At 43.7% G+C, this 25,121-nt stretch overlaps 2 protein-coding genes across 4 annotated transcripts; one reads left to right on the forward strand and one right to left on the reverse strand.

The window, feature by feature from the left end:
* Nucleotides 1-79: 79 nt before the first annotated feature.
* On the reverse strand, nt 80-15,184 carry LOC147201726 (protein TMEPAI-like). Of its 3 annotated transcripts, none has more exons than XM_086118310.1 (5): nt 14,858-15,184; nt 6,277-6,437; nt 6,012-6,059; nt 5,615-5,934; nt 80-4,500 (listed from the first exon to the last, which is right to left on the reverse strand). In XM_086118310.1, the coding sequence occupies exons 1-5, from the start codon at nt 14,940-14,942 to the stop codon at nt 4,353-4,355; spliced, it is 762 nt and encodes a 253-aa protein (XP_085974436.1). In that variant the 5' UTR covers nt 14,943-15,184; the 3' UTR covers nt 80-4,352. The 3 variants fall into 3 exon arrangements, with proteins under 3 accessions (XP_085974436.1, XP_085974437.1, XP_085974435.1); XM_086118311.1 differs by lacking the exon at nt 14,858-15,184 and adding an exon at nt 8,618-10,368; XM_086118309.1 differs by lacking the exon at nt 14,858-15,184 and having other exon boundaries at nt 6,277-10,368.
* Nucleotides 15,185-16,794: 1,610 nt separating this feature from the next.
* ccndbp1 (cyclin D-type binding-protein 1) lies at nt 16,795-24,518 on the forward strand. Its single transcript, XM_086117808.1, has 11 exons — nt 16,795-16,969; nt 18,070-18,129; nt 18,227-18,306; nt 18,416-18,497; nt 18,961-19,057; nt 19,128-19,201; nt 19,764-19,840; nt 19,920-20,179; nt 20,625-20,685; nt 23,359-23,405; nt 23,995-24,518. The coding sequence occupies exons 1-11, from the start codon at nt 16,879-16,881 to the stop codon at nt 24,101-24,103; spliced, it is 1,038 nt and encodes a 345-aa protein (XP_085973934.1). The 5' UTR covers nt 16,795-16,878; the 3' UTR covers nt 24,104-24,518.
* The last annotated feature ends 603 nt before the right edge of the window (nt 24,519-25,121 follow it).

Raw genomic sequence — 25,121 nt, forward strand, 5'->3', positions numbered from 1 at the left:
GCCAAATATCCAAAGCAAGTCCAGTTTCAAACCTTGCGTGCACAAAGCTTACATGAAAAAAGGCAAAAAGCACACAAAGGTTTGTACAAAAGAAATTTATTTCGACCAGATACCAAATTGAAATGATTCCAACCATCATACAACAACAAGAACAGTTTTGTTTTTCTTGGCGACAACATGGACGCGAACGTCACACGAGTACACATTGAATGCAAAATCGAACATGCGTCAACTTGGGAATGTTGCACAACAAACAACTAGGGCCCGACCATTGATTCAGCCGAGAATAGTACTTGTAAAATCGGCCGATTTTTGTCTGTTTAGTTTTTTTTTTTAAATATATACACACATTACAACATAAATCATTATCACCCCCCCAAAAAAAACATCAAAAAATCTGCCAGTTTTTGCCAATTTTTCTTTCAGTTTTCAAGTTAAACACAACAGTCAAATGATCTGCCTGTAAATTATTATTCTAAGCAGTAATCGCCCCAAAAAACAAAACAAAATGTTATTTTATTCATCATGTACTTTTCCAATTAGATCAGCTGATTCATTTGCCTTCGGAATTTTATTCGGCCAAACATCGGAATTTGCATCGGCCTTATTTAAAAAAATAAATAAATAAATTTAGGTCGGCCCTAAAACAAACACACAAACAAACAAATAAACAAACAACCAAAAAAAAGCCACAGGATTCTTCCTTGTCAAAATAAAATCTTTTTTTTTTCAAAAAGGCAGCAAACAGGAATAGATTGTGCTGAACTTCCCCACGTGTGACCCTCGTCCAAAACATTTTCCGAAAGCTCTTAAGAAAGGTAGAAATTGTAGGAGACATTTGAGTCCACGTCAAATGTTTGATGTTTGCCATTGGGCAGCGTTTCAACACAACACTGATGCTGTGTTGGAGAAAACTTGAAAAACGGCAATTTGCAGGGGAAAGTGCCAGAGAGCTGCGCTCAAAAGTTGACCTTCCACAACACATTTCAGCGCATTTTATTCATAATTGACCTGCAAGTTAATTGACAGCCGAACCTCCAATATCAATCTCAACAATTTCAAGTTCAAACAGAAATTTACCAGGTCAAAAAAAGGAAGGCATTCAAGCCATTGACCTGCGAGATGCCTCTTGTGTGTGCTTTGATTTTCCTTAGCTTTTTATTTTCCCAGTCTGTGTCTGTCAGAGATTTTGAGCGAGTAGTTGTACTTTATTTTAGTTTTATGGTACATTGCTTATCTTGTTTGTTGGGCACTTTTATGACAGTTCTGAACTTAGAACAACAGTAAGTGAATATAGGGCATTGTGTCGATGAGATGCCTACAAATGGTGAGTCCCGTGTATCAATTATTTTTAAAGGAAAATTTGTTTTGACGAGAACTTCATAGAAAGGATTGTGTTCTACTTTGGAGGTTCCACTGGATATCATTGTACATCACTTATTTATTTATTTATTTTGAGATATCTCCACCATGTTTTGAGCTCAAAGTGAAAGTTTTCCAAATTCCCAGCGGCTAGCAAACGCAGCATCACAACTTGACAAACTAATGATTATTCTTCATTTAAAAAAAAAAAGCATAGGAGGCAATCTGTTGGGTTAAGATCATGCAGAGTAAGCTAAAAATGCAGAAGGCACATGTGTGTAGACGCCGTGATTAGCGCAAAGACACTTTGACAAAAGTTTAAATCTCAGTGATGATTGGACACAAGAAACGGACGGAATGACGCGGAAATGTGTGCAGAAAAATCATTACAAACTACAACAACAATGCTAAGCTAAACTAGCATGAAAAAAAGGCAAACTGGATGTATTGCACCACTCTCACTACAAAATCATTATCATCATCATCATCATCATCATCATGTGTCAGTCATGATCCAAACATCTTTCAGGCCATGAGGGAGGCGTGTCACAGGATGATTGACAGCCCTAACTGGCCATTCTCATCATTAAAAAAAAAAACATCGCCATGGAGACTGCAGAAGGAGCTCTGTCAATGAGGGGGTGAAGTAGGAAGCGCTGGCGCAAAGACGAAGTGATGCAGGGAAGGGGGTAAGGGGGTGGGGGGGTTAGGGTAACTTTAGAGGCCAACCAGGTGTGTGTGAGTGTGTGTTGAGTTTGTTTAGTCTACTCAGTGTGTTTGGTTTACAGTCTAGACAGCAGCAGCGCTTTCCCAGGAAACACATGCGCGCACACACACAAAAGGCAGGGGGGGGGCAATGTTCTGACTTTAAACCAATGGTACCATAATCTCACAAAAACAAGTTTGAGTACGTGCACACGAATACACACGCACACACACACACACACACACACACACACACACACACACACACACACCTCTCTCTCTCTATATATATATATATATGTGTGTGTGTGTGTGTGTGTATATATATACAGTATATACACACATACACACACACACACACACACATAGATATATACAGTATATACACACATACACACACACACACACACACACACACACGCCCCATCAATCTAATTGCATCCTGTCCAAACTTGACATTGCTGTCACCTGTTTTGAGCCTTTCGAAGAACCCCGCCCCTTCCACCTCCTCCACCAATCAGTATACAGCGAAAAAACATGACATCATCGGCACTGCAGGATCCCTGATCAGAACCCGTCCGGTCTTGTCTTACCCGCCGCGACTCTTCCAAGTGGGTGAAGCGCACCACAACCAAGCTAACTTTAGCGACCATGCTAACATTAGGGCATGTAGTGCGGCCACTTCCCTGCAGAGTGCGCTGTTGCATAAAGACCGGAGCTGAGTGGGCGCTGGATTTGTTGGGTCTGCAGTGCCTTTTTTGCAACGGTTTTGTAGACAGGTCCCCACAGACACTCGTGTCATTTGTTAACACTTCCATGTGTCCGCTCCGTGGTGACCAATCACATGCCGACGCATGACAGAAAAAGATGGGGGATTGGATGTTCATTGTTGTCTGATTGGATGGCAACTCTGGCTGACTTGGATTGGTTGTGATGTTTTCTTTTGTCTTACGCAGTAAAGTGCTCACACCAAAACAACATGCACTAAAACACACGCACACACCAGCCAATGGTTTGCATCTGTAACCCCACAACGTGATAGAAACAAGAAGCGTGTTTGGGGCATGCATGTTTTTTTTTTTTTTGCATGGCACGTCTTTGCTGGCTGTCCCTCTATGTGGCAAAGACAAGAAAAAGTGTATAAACTGAAGATGAACGCTTCAAAATGGGACTGACAAATTGTGTAACGGTTATTGGCTGTTTTGGGGGAGGGCCAATCTTTTGGCCAATGGGAGGGGAGGCTAACTGTGTGTTTATTGACTGTCTGTTTTGTAAATTGAGTCTTTCAAATATAGACTGTAAAAAAGTGTGAGTCCAATGGACAGAGCTCCTTTTACAAAAAAAAGTCTCTCTACTATACGAAAACAGTGCAATTATTTTCATATTTTCATATAAATAAAATAAAACATTTCCAACTTGGTAGCAAGTAGGCAGAAGACAGGATGTCAACAGTCTTTTTTTTTCTTCCTTAAAATAAAATAAAGGAAAAAATATTTTACTGATTAGAAATGATGTTGCTCATCACAGACGTTTTGGAGTTTTTTTTTTGTGCAAAGCTTTTGTAGAAATCGTCTTTCAAGAATCTCACCAGCTAATCGGTTAGCGTTGACTCCTCTGTCAAGTGGAGAACATTAAGGCAGGCACATGCTAAGTAGGAAAAGACCAAAAGGAGGCAAAGAACAAATAATTCTGTGTGCTAGTCCAGTATGTCCCAGTGCTACTATGGCCCAACACTAGTATGGCCCAGCACAAGTACAGTATGTCGCAGTGCTAGCATAGTTCAAGGAATATGCTCCAATGAATGAAATGAGATCAATTTGAGCAGGTTAGATCACTCTGAAAATGTGGTTTTGTCTGTGAGCCTCCTTTGAAAGGAATATCCTCGCGTTGCTTCGGAATGTCCTCAACCGTTCAAGAAAGGAAGTGGACTTCCTGAAATTGTGCCCTGGGCGCTTAGATCTACTCAGTGTCAGCAAAACAGATCAGAGGTTCACCTCCAATCTTTTGTATGTACCTTATTCGAGTCACTTATTGAAACATGACACAAGCAGACTGAACAAATTTCAAGTGAACGAAACAAATAGTTCTCTCGAAGAAGTTTGAAGAAGACGAACAAACAAGTAAATATGTAACAATCCTTCGACAGGAAGTAGAATGCTGTGCAACAGGAAATGACATCTCCGGCGGTGAGGCGCAAACTATCTCTCATTCCCAACCAATAAGAGTGCAGGTTGGTCGTCACAGGTTACTGACCAGTCGGAGCTAGCTCACTAGCTAGCATGGATTCACACCTGCCGAAGGTCTGCGGATTTCCCTTTTGTGTTCCTGGCGTTCCGGCTATCCACTTCTGGCAGCGGGTGGTAGAGATGTCCTAGCACCTCGCTATAAGTAGGGGGAGCTCCTTTCTGTTTCTGCTGCCGGGTTGCCTGGAGGCTGTGGAGAAAATGTCACCGGTTAATAGAGCACGAGTGAGTGACATCATCGAACGACAACCAGGACTCCACCACTTTGGATCCAGAGAAAGGTCCACACGAAAGCTGCTGCTCATGTGAGAACCCCAAAGTTGAACCCTAATCCTAAACGTTAATCTTGAACCGACACTAAACCATACTGACCAACCATTCTCCTACCCATAACCATTACCCTACAAGAAACTGATCCATTAACCTTAACGTTACACTAACCCTGATCACCTAACTGCAACCCTTAATCTTAACCGTAGCCCTAAAGCAAGTCCCCTAACCTCTTCACCTTAAAACCTAACAGTACACTAATTCAAAACCTAGAACTCCCCAAGCCAGAGTGAAAGGAAAATAATTTTCAAGTCCTAGAGACAATTCAAGTCCCAGGGGAAGATCATTGTCCCATGTAAGTACAATGTAAGGTTTTCAGTCCCACTAGCAGGCTCGACACCTGGGATAGGATTCTACCCCTAAAGTCATAACCCTCAAAGATAATCATAATAATACAAACCCTGGACCTTAACACCCACAACCATTAATGCTAATCGTCCCAAAGGAGCCGTCTAGTCCAAAGGCAAAGATCTCGCTCTAAAAGAATGTCCTAATGACAAAACAAAGATCTAATCCAGAGACAAGGTTCTAAACCCAAGAGAGAGTTCTAGTCTTGGGAGATGACTATAGTCCCAAGAGAAGGCATTTGTCCTTGAAGACAATTTGAGGCCTAAATAAAAAGTACTCGACCAAAGAGAAAGAACTCTCTGAGAGGAGGTCCTAATCCCAGGATAAGGATCGAGGCCTGAGAAAAGGCTCTGGACCCAAGTCAAGATTCTGGTCTCAAGGGAAGGTTGCAAAGAGAAAGATCCAGTTCCAAGAGAGAACTTTAATCCCAAGAGAAGGATCTAGTCCCAAAGAGAAGGGTCTAGCCCCCAGTGAAGGTTGAAGTCCTGGGAAATAATTCAACTCACAAGGAAAGGTACTACTCCAATGGAAAAGATCAAGTGCCACCTAACCTAAACCGTTAGCCCTGAACCCACTTCAAACCTTCTTCGAAGCGAGATTTAGGGAGGACGGCGGTCACGGGTTACCTGGCGCGCACACAGGACGTGGGCGGGTCCAGGGGGTGCGAGTCGAAGACAGTGCGGTTCGGTGGCGGCCGCACGGACTCTCGGTTCAGCTCCATCTGCTGCTCGGGGTCCCGTAGCTGCAGGGTGCACGGGCCCTGGTATGGAGGTGGCTCCTCGCCGTCTGACAGCGAGATGGTGGGCGGCAGGTCCATGATCAGGTCGTGGCGCAGGAACGGGAACGTGGGCTGGAAGCGGGCGGCGACGGGAGGGGCACAGCCCTGCGGGAAACGCCGCGGGAGGTACGGTGCGCCTCGCTCTGAACCACGGGGGTGGAATCCGTGCTGCCAAAACAGGACGGCGGAAGGTCATATAACTGTGAGGTCATAGCCGGAAGCAGGAACCAGGAAGCCTCTGTTACCTCATTCCTGACGCCACTCGGACACTCTGAGCTCCACAGACCCGCTGCCTGATGGCCACATATTCAAAATTCAGGGAAACATGAACAATAACCATAATAAGTTGTAGGCAATAAGTAGGCAAATGTTATCATGAGTTCCCCTCAGGCATGACTGTTTTCTTTTTATTTATTTTTCATATGCTTGGAAGTTGTGTTTCATTCATTTGGACAGATTTTTTTTTTTTATTCGATTTTCCAAGGCAAAGGACGAAGTCGCCCGACTCACCACGGTGAGGTTTTGGCGTGGTCCCGCCCCCGGCAGCGGCGCTTGTCTGGAGAGCAGTGATCGCGCCGACAGTCGGTAGTGGTTGAGCACGCAAGTGACCACCACCACCATCACCATCATCACCACCACGATCACCACCATCTGAACCAACTCCAGCTGGGCTACACACACACACACACACACACACACACACACACACACACACACACACACATGCACACACACGGTAAAAAGCTGGACAATGAAAACAGCATTAAGCTTTTCCTGCATATCTGCAGCACTTTCATGTTTTGAAATTCTGCCCCCAAAGCCAGTTTGACATCAAGAAATTTGATACACGTCTATTAGGAGTACACTCTCAAAAAAAAAAAGTCTTAAAGGGGAAGTCAAGATGAAACAAAAAAATCTTAAGAAGCAATGTCCGAAAAGACACAGAAAGTATTGCATTTGACTATGAAGCAGACATTTAGCGTCTTGTTAGCCCTTTCCAGTGGTGATGGTAAAATTAAGCTTCACATTTGCTTCACGAACTAGTTCTGGGATTTTTTTTGCGACTCCTCCAGATGGCACTGTCTGTTCAACATCGCACTGAAAAACTGAATTGCCATTTCATTAACCCTTTTTATTTAAAGCAAGAGTGCCATCTAGAGGAGTCAAAAAATATAACAAGTGGTTCAAAAGACACATCTGAAGCTTCATTTTCCATCATTAGTTTCCTGGAGTCCTTAAAAGCTTTTTTATTTTATTTTTGTTTTTTCAGCCCTTGAAGCCAGTTAGTCTTAGCAAAATTAAACTTGGTAGGTACATCTGTCACAAGTTGACCCACAAAAAAAAGTCTCAAGAAGCAATGCCCGAAAAGACAGCAAGTCTGCCATTTGACTTTGAAGCAGACATTTTCGCCACATTTTGTGGTACTTTCCACCTCTGCAAATGATTTGCTCTGTCATGATGAGATGCAGCAGGTTTAGTGTGTCAGACGCCCAGACACAAACATGTACGCGCATACGCACACGCACGTAGACACACACACACTCCAGACCAGACAGACAGGGCAGGCTTTGTTTAGCAGCAGTCTGCTCGAAATGCTCCACCGCCTCCCAGCACACGCACACACAGTGCTGTTCTCACACTGATTTTTTTTAACAGGGTGCACGAAGAGGTCACACACACACACACACACACGCACACACAAACACACGCACACACGCACAAACACAAATGTCTAGACAGTACACACAGTGCTGTAAATGTCCTGTGACCACACACACGCACGCACGCACGCGCGCACACACACACGATTTTATTGTGATATCAGCACCGATAAAATCTTTCAGTAATCTATCACGTCCTTTACAGATTGTGAAATCTTTGCAACATTTATTTTGCCAAGGTCAGCTGGTTTTCTACCACTATATCAATTTATCACGCCATCGGTATGCTGTGATGCAGTAGTTAGCAACATATGGCGATATACTGTATCACACATTTATATTGCGACAGTTTATGAAAGGAAGGAATTTCCTTCATGTTTTCAATTCAATGTGTGAATCACATTCTTTCATTATAAAGTAACTTGGCCTGTTACATTTTTTTTTACAATTATTAAGAAAATTGTTTTGTGTTTTTTGTTATTGTAAAGTGTCCTTGGGTGTCTTGAAAGGCGCTTATAAATAAAATCTATTATTATTATTATTATTAAAATGTAATTATTTGATGTCTATGTTGAAGTTTTTCTTCCTTGCCTTTCATGTCATTGCTGTGTTGTGAGATCATGATATGATGAAAATTGCAAAAGTGCAAAATATGGCAATAATATTGCACAAACATATGTCACTCACATTTTTATAAACAAATAAATACATTTTAAATCGTTGATGCTTTCATTGAACATATCGCTGACCACATATGCTGTACTGCAATAAGATCAATAGGATATCGGAAAAACATAAGATCACGTTACGAGGTTATTTCAACTTCTCTCTTCAGTTGTTTTCTCTTCATTTTTCTGACAATTTTGTGATACCCTGATGAGGATATCGTAAAAATATTTTATCACATTTTGAGGTCAATTAAACTCCTGTGTTCAATTATTTCATTTTTGTCATGATTCGACTCAAAATATCAATTGATTGATATCAATCACATCATCGTCGTATCGTGATATCTGCAGAATTGTTACGATATTTTACTTTGTAAATGTACCTTATATTCAATTTAGAAAATATTTTTTTCTACATGTTTTTCCCACCACAGCGAATTTTTTTTTTCCATTTTACATCGTTGATCAAATCATGGCCATATCGTGATATCGTGGCTGATGCGCTATGGCGGCCTCACTCACCACACAGTTGCGTCGGCACACACTTGTCATGGTTGTGCGCCCCTGCTGAAGGATGCATCGTTGCAAGTCTGTCCGTTGGGCTGTTGATATTCCCGCATTCAAAATTGACACGACAAATGAAAAATACTAACAAAAAATACACCAACTAAAATGGTGGAAGAGTGTGCGTCCTCCCCGGCAGGCCGACATGCAGTTACTGTGATTGCGCAGCCTCTTTCACCTCTTTTCTTTCCCCCCCGCATTCCCACACAAAACTCAAACAGCTGACGGTGACCCCCCTTGCCCTCCACCACCCGCTTTCTTGCTGCAAAAGGCTATGAACAAAAGGGCGGCACTGTTGATGGGGAGGGGGTGCTAGGGGGCTGTCTGGCTAAGACAGATGGGTAGTGGGGGGCAAAGTGTTGAGTGGGGGGATGCATGTCGTATAATGAGGAACTCAAATTTCAACTTGGGAAAAGGATGCAGGCATGTGTTTCTGTGAAAGTAGGGGATTCCGCATTGGCTTAAGCGTTTCAAGACAATGTAAATTAAAAAAAAACATGGTGGTGATAAGCAAGCATTTGTTTAGTTTGTGGTATCAGCAATCACCAATATTTACAGATGAATAACTTTCGTATTTGGCGCGAGTATTTTTTGTTGTTGTGAACGAATGTGTCACGTTTCAATGCCGCACTTTTGTTTCAGTTAGCAAAACAGTGAGAACCAGCCACGCCGCATTTATCGTGGGGCAGTTGTTCTGAATTTGGGGTCACCAATTTGATGCCCATGGGCACAAGGTGTGACATTCGTGGTGGCCCGAGGCCGGCGTCGGGCCATCGCCAGACGCTAGCCCGACCAAGCCAGTTAAGAAATCCTTAATAGAGCCAGCGGCAGTGGGACCATGCTATCGAATCCAATCATACGTGGACAACAACTGTGTGCTAACGAGAACTGCACTCATCATAGATGGCACTGTGTCATTACTGATGAAGCCTACTCAGGTGATCGAAGGCAAACAGAGCAGTTTAGTTGCGATCGACTTGATGCCCTGAGAATTAAATGACCTGGATGAATGACAGTAGCTACAGTCCATCTTATTTCAGAAGTGTGTGTCAAACTGGTAGGTTCTGAAACAGATTAGATGCATTCCAGTTCATTTCAATGGGAAAGGATGATTTGAGCATCTTCTGAGTGACGAGCATGGTCACGGAATGAATTAGACTCGTATTTCAAGCCACCAATGTATATTCAAACACCAAATTGTTCAACCAAATCATATCATTTTGTCTCATCAAAGTGTGCTGGCTTCATGCGAACATATAATGCAACCAAACGCTAAGGGGCTAACTGAAATTAGCCAAGATGCTAAAACAATCACAAACCTTTAAACACACACGGCACAGCAACACATACAAACAAAGCACACATTTGCACGTCCATATATGCTCTGCCCTGTGAGAACAACCGACACAACTGAAGTTTAGTTGGGGACCTACTCTACTTCTTCTTCTTCTTGCTCTTATTTTGCATCTCTTCCGGTAGTGCCAAGTGCTGCCCCATTAAATGGTGGCACAAAGTGGGACTGCATTAAGCCTCACAATTCTAACAGTTAAAAAAGAAAGAATAGGAAAAAAAGTGACCGAAGAAAAGAGGACTAGACACCCCTCCCTCTACCGTCAACCAGTCCCACCGTGACTCAGCAGTCTGGAAACTCACAAATAGCACAGACAGCTGAGTGTGTGTGTGTGTGTGTGTGTGTGTGTGTGCGCATGTGTAGGTCACACAATTTGCTTGCCTATTTCCATGAGAAAGGCTATATAGAGGAGACACACACACACACACACACACACACACACACTGACTTTGTGCTGCATGGTCACAGTGAGGCCAACAAGTGTGGGAACTTTGCTCCGTAAAACTCTCACGGATGTGTATGTGGGTGTGTGTGTTTGACGAAATGATTGCCTACGCAGCTAACATGACATATTGGTGGTTCTTCGACATACAAGTGACTTGACTTCGGGGTTTTTTGTTTTTTTTGAGATACAAGCCATCGTTCGGCCAATTGTTTGAAAGCAACAACTTGTACGCAGCGTACGGCGGAAGGAAACTCAACTCATTCGCCAACAAGCAGCAGTTTGAATGACAGGGAACAATTTTTCCATAAAGGCTTCACGCCGTTTCTTGCCTACCCTACTTGATGTTTACTGTCAAAGTAAACATAAAAAAATGAGAATTACACCTTTAAAACAAGCACACAAATTTGCCTTTGGTTAGCATCATGGTAACACATAAGGGAAACACCATAGATGGGCTAATGAATAGAATCTGTGGTGTTACGACGCTTGAAAAAACTTTCAGGAACAAGACACAAACAAATGACTCTTCAATGTCTGTCGATGGCAAACACACACACACACACACACACACACACACACACACACGCACACACACACACACACACACAGTGTCTGAAACGTATGAAAATCAAAGCTCATTATGATCAGCTGCTTGTCTGCCTCTCACAGGCCAAATGTATGCGAGTGTGCCTTATTAGAATGCCAGCCAGAAGGATCCAGACTACACACACACACACACACACACACACACACGCACACACACGCGCACAAGTCATTTAAATTTGAAAGGGTGTGAAGTCAGACAGGGCAAGTTTGACAGTGTGTGTGTGTGTGTGTGTGTGTGTGTGTGTGTGTGTGCGTGTGTGTGTGTGTGTGTGTGTGTGTGTGTGTGAGAGAGAGAGAGATGGAGAGAGAGCAACAAACAAAAAAAAAACATCAGTGCCAATGAGCGCCCTCCCCCCAAAAAAGAGGTGTAGTCATTGAGTTGACTCATAAAATTCTGAATCTATAAACTTCAGCAGTTCAAACTGTTTCAGCCGAGAGTACACATGCCCTGGGTATCGCTGGCTGTTGTGTTTGCGTCTGTCGCATTTCTGCAAAAGTGACAGCGGGAATAACAATGCTAATTGCGGCTAACCCTTCTATGGCGTTTCCCGTTGCGTGTTAGCTTTAAGCTTAGATTTGGTTGGTGATAACGCCCGTGAAGCTGTTTTAAGGTACACTGAATGAGCATGTATGACAAATAAGAGGACTATTAGAAGAATAAAAAATAGCACCACAGGAAAAACAAATTACAGAGAAAACAAACTATTACCAGCCGTAGAAAATAGAGACAAGCAGTGTGTGTGAGTACGCGTGTATGTGAGCGCGCGTGTGTCCAAACCTTGACTGTAGACAAAACAAACGTGCGCCCAAACCCACACAAAACTGTCAGTGACAAGAAGAAGAAAATTTGGGAGGAACCACGCACACCAAAGTGTGTCAAAATAGCGAGCCATATTATTTTCTTTTTGATGTACTTTCATCTCACGTTTTGAAGTACTTTCACCTCACGTTTTCAATTTGTAAGAGATGAGCACGCTCAAAGTCCTCGTCCGTGCCTGTTGGGTCCACTAGATTTGTTGAGACCGAGGCCCAAAAAATAAAGACAATCAAACATATACTTTAACTAGGACCCCAACACTATGGATTTTTTTTAGGCCAATGCTAATTCCAATTTGGCAAAGTAAAATTCTGATGACTGATTAATTAAAGAATAAATAATCATTTTAATTGTTGAACAGAACAACTGAGAGAAAAATCATTCTCATCATTTTTTTTTGCTGATTAATTTGGGGGGAGGGATATTTGAATCATCCTTATCTAATCGAATCTTAACAGCAAATTGTGAAACTATATACAACATTTTGTCCAAACAAAGTCATACAGCCTAATGCTACACGTGTTTTTTTCCAAATTCCCAAAAGTGAAAGTGGAATTTGGACAAAATTATTGGAACACACAGGGAATAAAATGTGAAGAAAAAAAAAGGTGACCTATGGGAAACCAAAAGTTTTTTTAATTGCTTGGAAATCATCAGTGTGAAGGACGACTTGAGAGGTTTCACACTTCTGTCCCAAAATTATTTTGAGATGTAGAAATTTGAGTAACATGACACGAAATTGATGGAAAGGTGTCGTATTTCTTGTGAACACTCAGAAAGCTAATGTTGCCGTGTTGGATGACCGGATTAATTGCTGAACAAGTTTGGAGTCATTTGGAGAGCTAATTATCGAGGGCCCAGACACCTGCAGGTTATTTACACCCCCCCCCCCGCTCCTCCTTACATACATACACACACACACACACACTAATTCAAGGAAGAGGCGGCATGTGTGTTGACATTTTGGACTCCAGACTAATGAATGACACAACAAAGGCGACCTGACATGTCTGCAGGGCTCAGGCTAAACGCCGTCGTGTATGCAGATCATATGCAAGGCCTGGAACCCTCCAGATGCACACGTTGCCCTCATTTGCATACATGACGCGCTGCTTTTGTGGCGTCTGAGTTGCCAGTGTCTAGAGTCTAGACGGAGAAACAAAAAACAGCTGACAGCTCCAGTGACAGCGGACAATTTTTTTTTTTTAAAGCATGGAGGTGGTGTGTTTGGAATTCCTGCAAGGATTGGCAATACAATTATTGGGGTAACCTATTGATTTATTCACGCAAGATCTGACTGAGTGGAGTTGCATTGTCAGTTCCATGCTTTGCTTGATCCATTGATGTAGTATAGATGTGTCCTTTTGGGCATGGCTTCATGTGACTTTGTCATGGGTCAACTCGTCACAGACAAAGCTGCCAGGTTTTATCTTGGTTAGGGTAACAGGCTTCAAGGGCTTTATATTTAAAAATATTTAAGGAGCCCTCAAAACAGCCGACAAGACATTAAATGTCTGATTCAAACTAAAATGGCAGACGTCCTGCGTCTTTTCCGGCAAGGCGTCTTGAGACTTTTTTGTGGGTCTAGTTGTGACAGACATGCAGGGTAAGCAACTTCAAGGGCTTAATTTTTGAAATAATGATGAAGAAACAACACAATTTCAAGAGGGCCGTGCAATAGCTGATTCAAACCAAAATGCCAAAATCGCTATCAATTTTTGAGCATGGTCTCTTAAAACATTTTTTGTGGCTCTATTGGTGACAGACATGCCTACCAAATTTCACAGTGTGCAGGGTATCTGGCTTCAAGGGCAGCAATGGCCAATTGAAACCAAACCGGCAGACGGCCTGTCAATTTTCCAGTATGGCTCCATGAGACTTTTTTGTGGGTCTTCTCACTCCAGACTTGTATAACAAATTTAATGTTTCCAAGTCGAACTGACTTTGGGAGCTGATTTTCAAACGCACACACTCAATCCAAGTGAAGTCATCCAGCTGACACACACGTCTAGCCTCTGAGTAATGCTGATGTCATGATCTTTGACGAGCAAGTCATCCACTCGGAACAGGTGCGTATGTGCGTGTGTGTGTGTGTGTGTGTGCGTGTATGTGGCCTCCGATTGGAAGCAGACACTTCCAGATCAGGAGGATGGAAGAAAGGCGGAGGATGTATATACCACACCTACAGCAAGTTAAAAGGTGGAGAGACATAGCGCCATAGGAATAACATAAAGAGAGAGATAATTGGCAACACACTGGGATACCTCATGAAAAACATAATGGGTAATATAGTGGGTGACATAATGGGAGATGTAGTGGGTGACATAGTTGGAGACAAACTAAATGGTGATGCAGTGGGCAACATAATGGGACACATAATGGGAGCTTACCGAGATGATAGATGGGGACAGAGTTGGCAACATAATGGGAGACTGTGGGCTAAAAGTGAAGAAAAAACAAGAATTTGGACAAAAGGAGTGCGACACTTGCCGAAATATGTAAAAACCATCCTAGCGTAGAGAAATATGGTTCATATGGACAACACCAATGAGGTAAAAAACAAAAAGCAAGAGAACAGCATTCAGACAAGCCATTATGACCACACGCACGCGCGCGCAAGCACACACACACACCACACACACATTTACACACTCACACACCACACACCACACACTTCCCGGCTAGACGTCTGCTTCCGGATGACGAAGCCACAAAAATGACACAAACTCTTACGGGAGCACCGTCTTTTTTCACTCCCCTTTCATTTTGCACGCAGAGAGTGGAATATTTCACGTTTCAACAGCCACGCACATAAAATATCGCGAGAACACAAAACGTCAAAGTTGACATCTCCGAGCAACAAAAAGTAACACTAAATCCACTTTTGCTGACACTGTAACTTTTCAACGCATGCCGCGAGCTTTAACAGGCCCACGTTGATCGCATTAATCAGAGTAATAATCATATTCCTGTACTCACTTGCGTCCATGACGTGCACGGAGCTGAGGCGCGCGCAGCCACACGCGCACGAGACATTGGCGGCCGTTGCGTTCAGGACACCCATGAAAAGTTGGAACGTTTAAATTCTCATGGCTTTCTTTCTTTGTTTCTATCTATCTATCTATCTATCTATCTATCTATCTATCTATCTATCTATCTATCTATCTATCTATCTATCTATCTATCTATCTATCTGTCTGTCTGTCTGTCTGTCTGTCTGTCTGTCTGTCTATCATTGAACAGTTTGGGTTTGGTACCATTTCTTCCGTGTTCCCGTGTGCGACCGGCGACTCAACTAACCAGACGTCTGGCGAGGAAGTCTCTCTCTCTCTCTCCCCCCCTTCACACACACACACACACACACACACACATTCATAGTTGCGGCGCGCCTGCGCAGACGCAACGAGGCGAACGCGATCTCTCTTACGGGGCTTTTGTCACGTGGCCAATGACGGGAAAATGTCAATTGGAACGTTATGTTGTGACGTCATCGGTGAAGTGCTAGCGTGGGGTGACGTCAAATGAGAGAGAGACGCGTTTTTAGTTAAAATGTTCAATATCACAAACTGTTGAGCCACAGTGCTGATCGTTAAAATTATTATGCGATAAATGAAATTAATTAATATTACATACACCTAACAATCTTTGATTGATTGGCAACCAATACAGGGTGTACCCAGCCTATTGCCCGAAGACGGCTGGGATAGGCTTCAGCACGCCCGCGACCCTCGTCAGGATAATGGATGGATGGATATACAGTAATTGGATATAATAATTTTGACGGTATATCAAAAGTCAGAGAGGCCCTCTGCTTCCCCCTCCTGGGGTGCACCGTGTACTACTGTATGGAAACTGACAATGGCCATGCAGTAGGCCACGTAATTGGACATAGTGTGTGGCATAATGGGAGACAGAGCGGTCGTCATTACGGGTGACAATGTGCAAAATAATGAGCTAAGAATACTGTAACAGTGGACCTGATGTAGTGAGTAACCTAGCCGGTGACATAATATCAGACATAGTTGGCAACATCACAGCACTGCAGCAGAGTGTGAGGTAATGTCTGTCTGAGTGGAGCACAAATCCTCTCTTCCATTTTCTATCTCATTACCTGACACAATCTGTCTTCCTCCAATACACACGCGCACACACACACACGCACACACACACACACACACACACACACACACACTTCCTTCTCGCCTCTGTCTGCACTCCCCGTCTCCTGTTCACCCTCACTGAGCTGGACGCAGTAGACTTACAAACCTAGATTTACTTTTGGGAGGGGGAGTTCATACACACAAGAAAACACGCTGACATCACACATTTGTCAGCGTGTTTGTCACAAAAAGTGTTTTTGGTGTAACTATAGAACAAGGAAATTGATTCCACATGAAATTAGGTAACATCGGGGGCACTACAACTGAGTGGGCAACATATTGTGTAACACAACAATTTGTGCGACACTTCCCACTCCATCTTCTTCTTCCTCCTCCATGCTAAATTTCCTTCTCCCTACCCCTTTCCTGCGTCACACTAAACCACTCAGCCTCATTACTGAGTTGAATATCACGCCTAGACATACACACTCGCACATCCAAGAAGAGATCGCGAGAAATCAGTACGAGAAAAGTTTCGAAGTACAGTGCTGTACACTGATAGAAGGTAGTTTAGATGTATGTATATATGAAATATTTTATATGGTACGATAGAAGAATGCACACATTCAAATACTAAACAATGGGACAAAATTAGAATAAATAAAATATCGACTATGGGACACACCAACAAAAAAGGGCACGTAAGACGTTTGTGCACGTTCTTCCACAAATGACCACAAGAGGTAGACAAAGCTATCAAACGTTCGTGCTTAATTCCAGCTTCCGGTTGTACGTCGTCTTTACTGGTCCCCGCGTCCAGCGTGAAGACATACTGCGGCTGCTAAACTTGGGTTCCACAACAACGCGTCTGCTGGCAACTTTTTGGTTGAGGGTGCCGGCATGGACGCGCAGGACAACGCGGCGCAAAATGTCGGCTTGACTCTCCGTAACCTGCTCAACTCCGTCCAGTGCGTCACGGCTCGGGTTCGAGGTCAGTTTGGCCTGCTTCGGGTCCGGGAGCAACGCTATGAGCTAAATAATGCTAACGTTAGCGTGCTTAGCATTGTTAGACTCCTTGGTGTAACGGGGAGCTAAATGCTAACGTAACGTAGAACCACACAACTTTGAGGTTTTGCAAAATGATATGATGTCGACCGTACTGACGTAAAACGTAGGAAAAGAAAACGAATGTGAAAGCCACACTATACTGGTTTTATCGTTTTAGCAGGACTCCGTATTCTATGACGTCAGACATATTGGTAACTGTACGAGTTTTTAACAGGACTATTTCTCCCCTGACTTGAGACGTCAACGTTACGGGATGGATATATGTCATAAAATTTATGAATTAAGGAAAAGGATCAACAACAGGTGGATTTCTTTTCTGAAACGTCATAGCTATAAATTTCAACGCATGATAAAATCCGTATTGCGCAGGTCAAACCTAAAAATGAAAATCAGTTAAAAACCTGATGTGCTCGAAAAAAGTAAAGGCATTTTTGAAAATCAGCGTAAAAAAATACCAACCGAAACACATCTAGGAGTACAATTTGCTGTCGACCATTGTTATCTTTTGAGAAAAAAAAGACATTTTAAAACATCAACTACCATCCATTCATCATCTGAAGCGCTTTATCCTCACAGGGGTAGCGGGCATGCTGGAGCCTATCCCAGCCATCTTTGGGCAGTAGTCAGCTTTACTACGTAAAACAATGACCCATCCAGTAACTAAAATGATTTCATAAAGGTTGAGGAGTAAAACTCCCTCTGGAGTAATATTACACAATTGTTTAGTTGTTTCTTTAATCACTGAACATTACTCGATGGACAACAATATTTGGTTAGTAACCAGTAATAAAGGAAAAAAGTGTTTGACAATACACGTTAATACAAAATAATATATTCTCCAGCTAGTTGATAGAATAATTATTGATTAAAAACATATTCGATAGTGACAGGCCCTGTTGGCGCTGTAATGGAAAAAGAAGGGCCACACATTGAGTGGGTCTACTTGTGTGTGGTATGAAGTCAACTGTGCTTCCGTAATATGGAGCTCAAATGCTAACACTAACATTTGTGTTTCTGCCTCAGACGGAGAGCCCAATGAGCGTGACGGAGACTTCAACCTCTCCAACTTTTGGGACACTTTGGGTTGAGTACTTCAGTGGAAGATACATGATAATTATACCCGTTCAATGCTAATGGACAGCTGTAACCCTAATGCTAATTCTAAGCCTCTGTGTTGCAGGCCAGGCGGTGAAGGCGGTATCTCAGGAAGCCACGAAAGTCAGCCTGGCCTTCTCCAAGCCGCCGCTGCCGTCACAGCAAGTTAGTTATCTGAACATTTTGGGAAGATGTGACAGGATCAGCCTGTGACCATACATTCTTTTTTTTGTTTATTGTTTTTTTTTGGGGGGGGGTTGTTTTCTCACCGCAGGATGGAGAGCAGCTGGCTGACTCTGTCCGCAAAAGCGTTCTCAGCCTCGCCACCATTTATTACTGGCTTCCCAAGAGCCAAGGTAATGCTTGCTAACTGAGACAATCTCCTGCTTTCAGGCAGCAATGCCATAACAGCATATTTAGTTGCCTTTGCGGGGTGGGGGGGGGGGGGGGTGGAAATAAAACAGGCCAAAGGATGTCAGCGTGTAATGTTTACACATATTGGCGAACTTTCAAAGGCGGAAAGTTATCAGGTTGATGTTGCACATCAGTGCCGTTTACACAGACCTGAACACGAAAGGTGGAAATTGGTAAGCGTTATAAAAGTGACTATTACTGCCACCCCTGTACCAGTAATGCAGAATGTCCTTACACACAGACATCATCCCACCTCTATTTGGGTTGTGTGCCAGCATTCTGACGGTGGAATATTGCCAATTCAACTTGGTCCCCCCCACCATTCTATGTCAGCGATGTTCCTAGAGTTATGGGAAAATGGCAGGAAATGTTGTGCTCTTTCGTTATTCCCTTTGTTTGTGCCAGGCGTCAGTCTACGTCAGCTAGTGCGGGACGCCACCGTGCAGGTTCTGGAGGGGCTGATGCAGCTCCTGGAGGTCATACTTACTTCGCCATTACAGAGGTACACACAACGATGTCCGGAGAAAGGATTTAGGTTGGGGGAGGTGAAGAACTGACTTGTCTCCTCCTAGTCTGACTCAGGAGCAGCTGAGGTCTACAGGAGGCGTGTGGTCAGCATGTGACCGCGTCACCTGCCTACCTCAAGGTTAGTTCGTGTGCATCACTTCCATAATTACGTAACAAATTACCAACAGTGCCTACTTACTTAACTACCTACGGACTTAGCTGGCCACCTACCAACCGACGTACCGACCTGCCTACCTCTTCCCATTTATCTCTGTACCTACCCTCCTACTTAACCACAGTGATGAAAGTACTACGGATTTTCCCGGAATTCCGGATTTACACATTTTCATGAAAAATTGCCTAAAATTAATCCGGATATTAGTTGACAACATCCAAAAAACATGCATGGCAGGCTGATTGGACGCTCTAAATTGTCCCTAGGTGTGAGTGTGGGCGTGGATGGTTGTTCGTCTCTGTGTGCCCTGCGATTGGCTGGCAACTGATTCAGGGTGTCCCCCGCCTACTGCCCGAAGACGGCTGGGATAGGCTCCAGCACCCCCCGAGACCCTAGTGAGGATCAAGCGGTTCGGAAAATGGATGGATAGTTGACAACATAAATATATATATATAATTTTTTTTTTCACGAAAGTCCACTTTCATCTCAGTAACCAGCTCTTTCAAAATTGATGTTTCCCTTCCAGACAATAAGGCTGCAGTGGTGGTGGTCCTAACTGGGCAGAGCGGCATTGTCAAAGACGCCATTGAGGAGTTAGAGCAGGTAGAGGCCGCTCAGATGCTACACGGCCGCCCCTGCGCGCAACTCCACCTAAACAGGAACGTCTGCGTTGATCTACCAGGCGCTGTCCGAAGCCCACGACCCGTTTGGGGACATCCTGGATGACGAGGAGGGTGGTGAGGAGCCGCGGGGCAACCGAGACACGTACTGGTCAGAGCGGGACCGCCGCGTGGTCGCCACCTGCCAGGGGATGATGAAGGCGGCGGCCGCCTGCCTGAGGAAAACGACGGCGGCCGTCAGGACCCACGGGGACGCCCACGCGCCGCAAAGCGTGGCTCAGCTAGACGACCTTGTCGACGGCATCAAGGGAATCAGCCCAGGGTACATATGCGGTCCAACGTACAAGCACACGCACAGACATACACGCACAAACACACGCACACACACGCGCACACACACACACGCACACGCACACACACACACACACACAAACGCGACCTGCCTACCTAATTCCTTTCCTTCCAACGCCCCAAGCAGTCTTTCTACCTATTTAGCAAGCTTTCCTTGTTTCTTTCCATCCACCTACTTATCCACCTTTGAAAAAAAGTACCTTCACCCACACACATTTTTTGGCGCTTGCCTCGTATTGTGTAGCATTTGGAAGCACCAAAACACCTTTGCCAAAGTAGAAAAAACAAAATGCTTCTTGTTTATAAAAAAAAAAAAAAAGTCTTGTCTTGACACGCCAACTGTTGTTGTCAAAAGACAACAAAAACACGCCCACACACAAGCATGCTTCTCATGTTCATTTTGTATTTCTTAACAGAGTTGATGACCTGGCTTTGTGTGTGTACCCACCTCTGGACTACAACAGTGTGGACAGTCATGTAAGTCGACAGCGCCCACACAAAAACACTTGACAATAAAGTTGTATCCAATCCGAAAATCCAATCCAATCCAAAAACGTGTGCACAAAAGCACATGCTGATCTACAAATACGCAAAAATGCGTGTGCACAGAAAACACACAAACACGCTGAAATGCTAAACTTCGAAACAAACAAACAAGAAAAACTGCACACACAGGGAAATATACACAAGCACGTGTACTCAAATAACATCTCACACGCACACACTCAAACTCGCATGCACGCTATTGCCGCCCACACACGCAGACATGTACACATACATTACAACACACCAACGTACATAAACAGACATCCGCATAATCATGCACATTAAACACACGCACAAAAGCGCACGCACGCATATAAAAATGCCCACAAACACGAACAAAAAACAAGCACACACACGTCAACCCGCCCAAACACACACAGACTCACAAAATGCTCGCACAACAAAGACACACAGACAGACACACGCACACACGTCCAAACTGGTAAGGAATGCGAGTGGCTCGCCTGCAGATTCTTGTGGTTTGTCGCATGAGTGATTGTATGAGCAATCAAATTGAATGAACCTTGATGTTATTGATTGACGCCTGTTTATTGCGCAAGACGTTCCCGAAGGTGAGGTCAAGTCCAACATTTCCAGTTTGGTGTGGCCCTGCCCATCTAAACATGATATTCTGATGAATATTGTGTTTGCGGAATATGAATTAAGCAGAAAACTCAACTGGTTTGGATCCTCAGCAAGGGACCTCTTTTCCGGGTGGAGTCATGTGACGTTCGCAAGCTGAGCAGCGACTGTTCCTTACCCAAGCCCTGATCAACTGTGATGTTATTTTCAGTCGACGGCAAGGTGGCCTTCAGCCGCTCTGCTCTCCAGCTTCGGAACCCTCTCTCACCCGACCGCCGCAACTCGCTTTCGTTTACCACCTTCAAATCCAAACTGTATCATTTTAAATCTTTTTCCAGCGTAGTGATCTAAAACACCGTTCTTACAATTGGGACTGTATTCAGAATGGAACAGCCACGTTTAAATAGGATGCAGCACACACCTGCCACCATTTCAAGTACCTCAGATGAACTCCAAATAAGGTTCAGCTGTTCAGGCTGCGCAACCATATTTCAGTTATTTTTACTTCGGCTCTCGAAAGGATGAAAAAAAAATACATTTGGCTGAGTTGCAGAGGTTATAAACTGCATTAATGGCCCATGTTTTGAAAGGATTATTCCTGGTCTCATTTTATGATATCACAGAAATGCTCATTTTGAATAGGGTGTGTGTAGACTTTTCTTTTTTTTAAATCCACCAAACATGTTTCAACAAAATTGGCAAACCAATTCTAAGAGGAAGTACTTATTTTCAGATTGTCTACAAGTTGATTCAAGTTATTGCTGCAAAAAAAAAACATTTGCTCTCAGGAGGACTCAGAAGAAATCCCGGAAAGGGGTCTGGAGGGGGTGGGGGTTGGTTGAAGCAAAAAGCATATCTTTTGAATCATGTTATTGGTTTTTTTCTGTGAATGGGTGACACCGGTTTTAAAATCGTTGCAACGGCTCCCTCGTTTCAGGGTTGATTTTCAGGTGCTTTTATTCGTGTTTAAATGTCTTAACGGTCTTGGGCTCTCTTATTTATCTGAACTGCTTTAATCATATTCGCCTCGCGGATCCCGACGTCCTTTTTGATTATTCCCCGGGTGGGGACCAGAACACACGATGAGGCTTTATTCGGCCATTTTGCTCCCCAGCTACAGAACGGCCTGCCAGAGGACATCAGGTCCGCAGAGCCTGTTTTTTTTTTTTTTTTTTTAAAATAAGAGGAAGCTTAAACATCTTTTTAGATTGCCTCCTGAATGACTTATTTATATACTTACTTGAATTTAAGTTTTTTCTTTTTTAAGCTCCAGTGTTTCCTCATTGGGGACCGCCACACTGTGAGCTGCTTCCTCTTTGCCTTGCCATGTTTTTTTTTTATTTTAAATGTAGTTCATCAGGTTAAGTGTACCGGTACTTGTTTTGTGTGTGAGTGTGTGTGTGTGTGTGTGTGCGTGCGAGGGAGCACGGGCATGCTTGTGGGGATATGTATCTGTGTATGTTGGGGGGGTCGTGGGATGGTCCGCTTTTTATGTTGTAGTTTCCAGCCAATTGCAGTGCACACACAGACGATCAACTATCCGCGCTCACACTCACACCTAAGGACAATTTTAAGTGTTCAATCAGCCTGCCATGCATGTTTTTGAAATGTGGGAGGAAACCGGAGTACCCGGAAAAAACCCACGCAGGCCCGAGGAGAACATGCCAACTCCACACAGGGAGGCCAGAGCTGGAATTGAATCCTCGACCTCTGCCCCTAAACAATTCAGGGAAAAAAAAACACAAATGGGAGATTGTTGTTACAGGTAGGGATCGGTCAGTCATTGCCAGAAATTCCTGCAGCTCCTTCAGTGGTCATGTGTGCCCCGGGCCGTTCCCGCCTGTCAGGTTTTCTTACAATCTTGTCAAATTTAGTTTAGTTGCCACACATTTCCGCACCTTCTTGGGTGTTTCAGTAGGCCTCTTCATTTTTACAGATTCCAGTTTTCTTATCATCTCTGCGATGGCAATACGGGAGATTGCTGTCGTTGGGAGAAGTGATAAGTGGTCATTTTAATTGCAGGTGACCAAACTGGCGGCGCTTTTGAAGAAAGTCCTCGCCATAATCAGGTGAGGGCCATTTTCTGCTTGCTCTTAATTTCTGCCAGTCCACCATGAGGGAAGAAATTATGAGGTGATTATTCACGGCAGAAGTTGCCTTTTGTTACATTAAGTCCACTGTTGGACTCTTTCTACATTATTTCCGAGTTCTGCATTGCTCTTGCTCTCTGTGTTTTTGTATTATTTAAAAACTGTGTTTTAAATCTAAAGAAGTGCCCATCAAATGGCATAAAAGAGCGGTCCCCAACCTATTTTTGTGTCACGGAACGCTTCCGAGAAAGTTCCTGCATTTGCAGTGGTTGCTAACTCGCGTTGAAATTCGAGTTCAGTTGAGCTGTTTCAAGTCTGATTTCAGTGGCACGAGTACAAGAATTCAAGTCAGGCCAGCTCAGGAGTCAGTAAAGTAGTGTGTGGACAGGTGTGAAGGAAGTGGCATATTTGTGGAGTTCGCGGAACAGTTGGATGTGTTTGAGAAAATTGTTGGTGTTTGTGCCAGACGCCTGCGGCTCGATCTGCCTTAAAATGACAATGCCGTAACGAATTCCGCGTTGATTATCCGTCCTCTTCCCGTCTGTCACTTTCTCCACCCCCAAACCAGGTCCAGTCACATCTGTGGTGAAGCCGAACTAACCTGGGTTCAGTTCCTGAATGGAGCCGTGGACCACAACCTGAAAAAAGCCAAAGATCTCCTTCGGCTGGACAGCTAGTGTGTGTGTGTGTGTGTGTGTGTGTGTGTGTGTGTGTGTGTGTGTGTGTGTGTGTGTGTGTGTGTGTGTGTGTGGCATTTTAACTCTTGATTCACAACATTGTGGAAGAGATCATTCTTTGTGATCTGCTACGCGTCTGGGATTTTCCCGCCTCCTGAGTTTTTTTGTCAGCTGAATAAACTGATTCTCAAAACGTCACCAAATTCTGTGTTCATCTCGGTGGAAATTCACATCTAGTTGGAGTCATGGCTGTGATTGGGGAAAAAGGGAATTTTGGACTTGACCTGAAATTTGGTAGGCATGCGTATCGTAAGTAGAGCCACAAAAAAAGGCCGAACAAACAGTAAGTTAGCCACATTTGTTTGAAGCCGCCATGTCTGGCCATTTCTCTCTGACTCTTCATCCACAGACAACAGACGGGAATGTTTTTAAAATTCTGCCGCTGACACTTGTTACCTATAGCAATATGAAATTTGGAAGAATTGTCTATAATGAGTAGACCCACAAAAAAGAAGCCATGCCTGAAAGGACACAGGATATTTTAGCCAAATTTTTTTTGAGGGATACTTTTGGATACATCAGGATTTTTTTACTTCAGCCATAGAACTACTTTAACTTGGCAACATGAATTTTGGTAGGCATGTCTATCATGAGTAAACTCACCAAAAAAAAATCTTTCAAAAAGACAAAGGAGGTCAGCCACATGGTATTAAGCGGTTCATTTTAGGGTCATTTTGGCCATTTCCAGAGATCCTTCAATGACATCTTATTCATTAAATATGACTAGACCCACAAAAAGTCTCAAAAAATCCATACCTGAAAACACAGGAAGTCTCGCACATCGATGTTAAGAAGACATTTAGGACCATTACCAGGCATACTTTATTGACAAGCGTTTCTGTCTGGAATGTTTTTCAAATTCAGCAATTGGAGCCAGTTTGCGCCAGCAACCTGAAATTTGCTAGACCTGTCTATCATGAGTAGACCCACCCAAAAAGTCAAGAGTAGATGCCTGAGA

Source organism: Hippocampus guttulatus, chromosome 8, assembly GCF_054856545.1.
Source record: "Hippocampus guttulatus isolate MCC_2025c chromosome 8, RoL_Hgut_1.0, whole genome shotgun sequence".
Taxonomy (NCBI): domain Eukaryota; kingdom Metazoa; phylum Chordata; class Actinopteri; order Syngnathiformes; family Syngnathidae; genus Hippocampus; species Hippocampus guttulatus.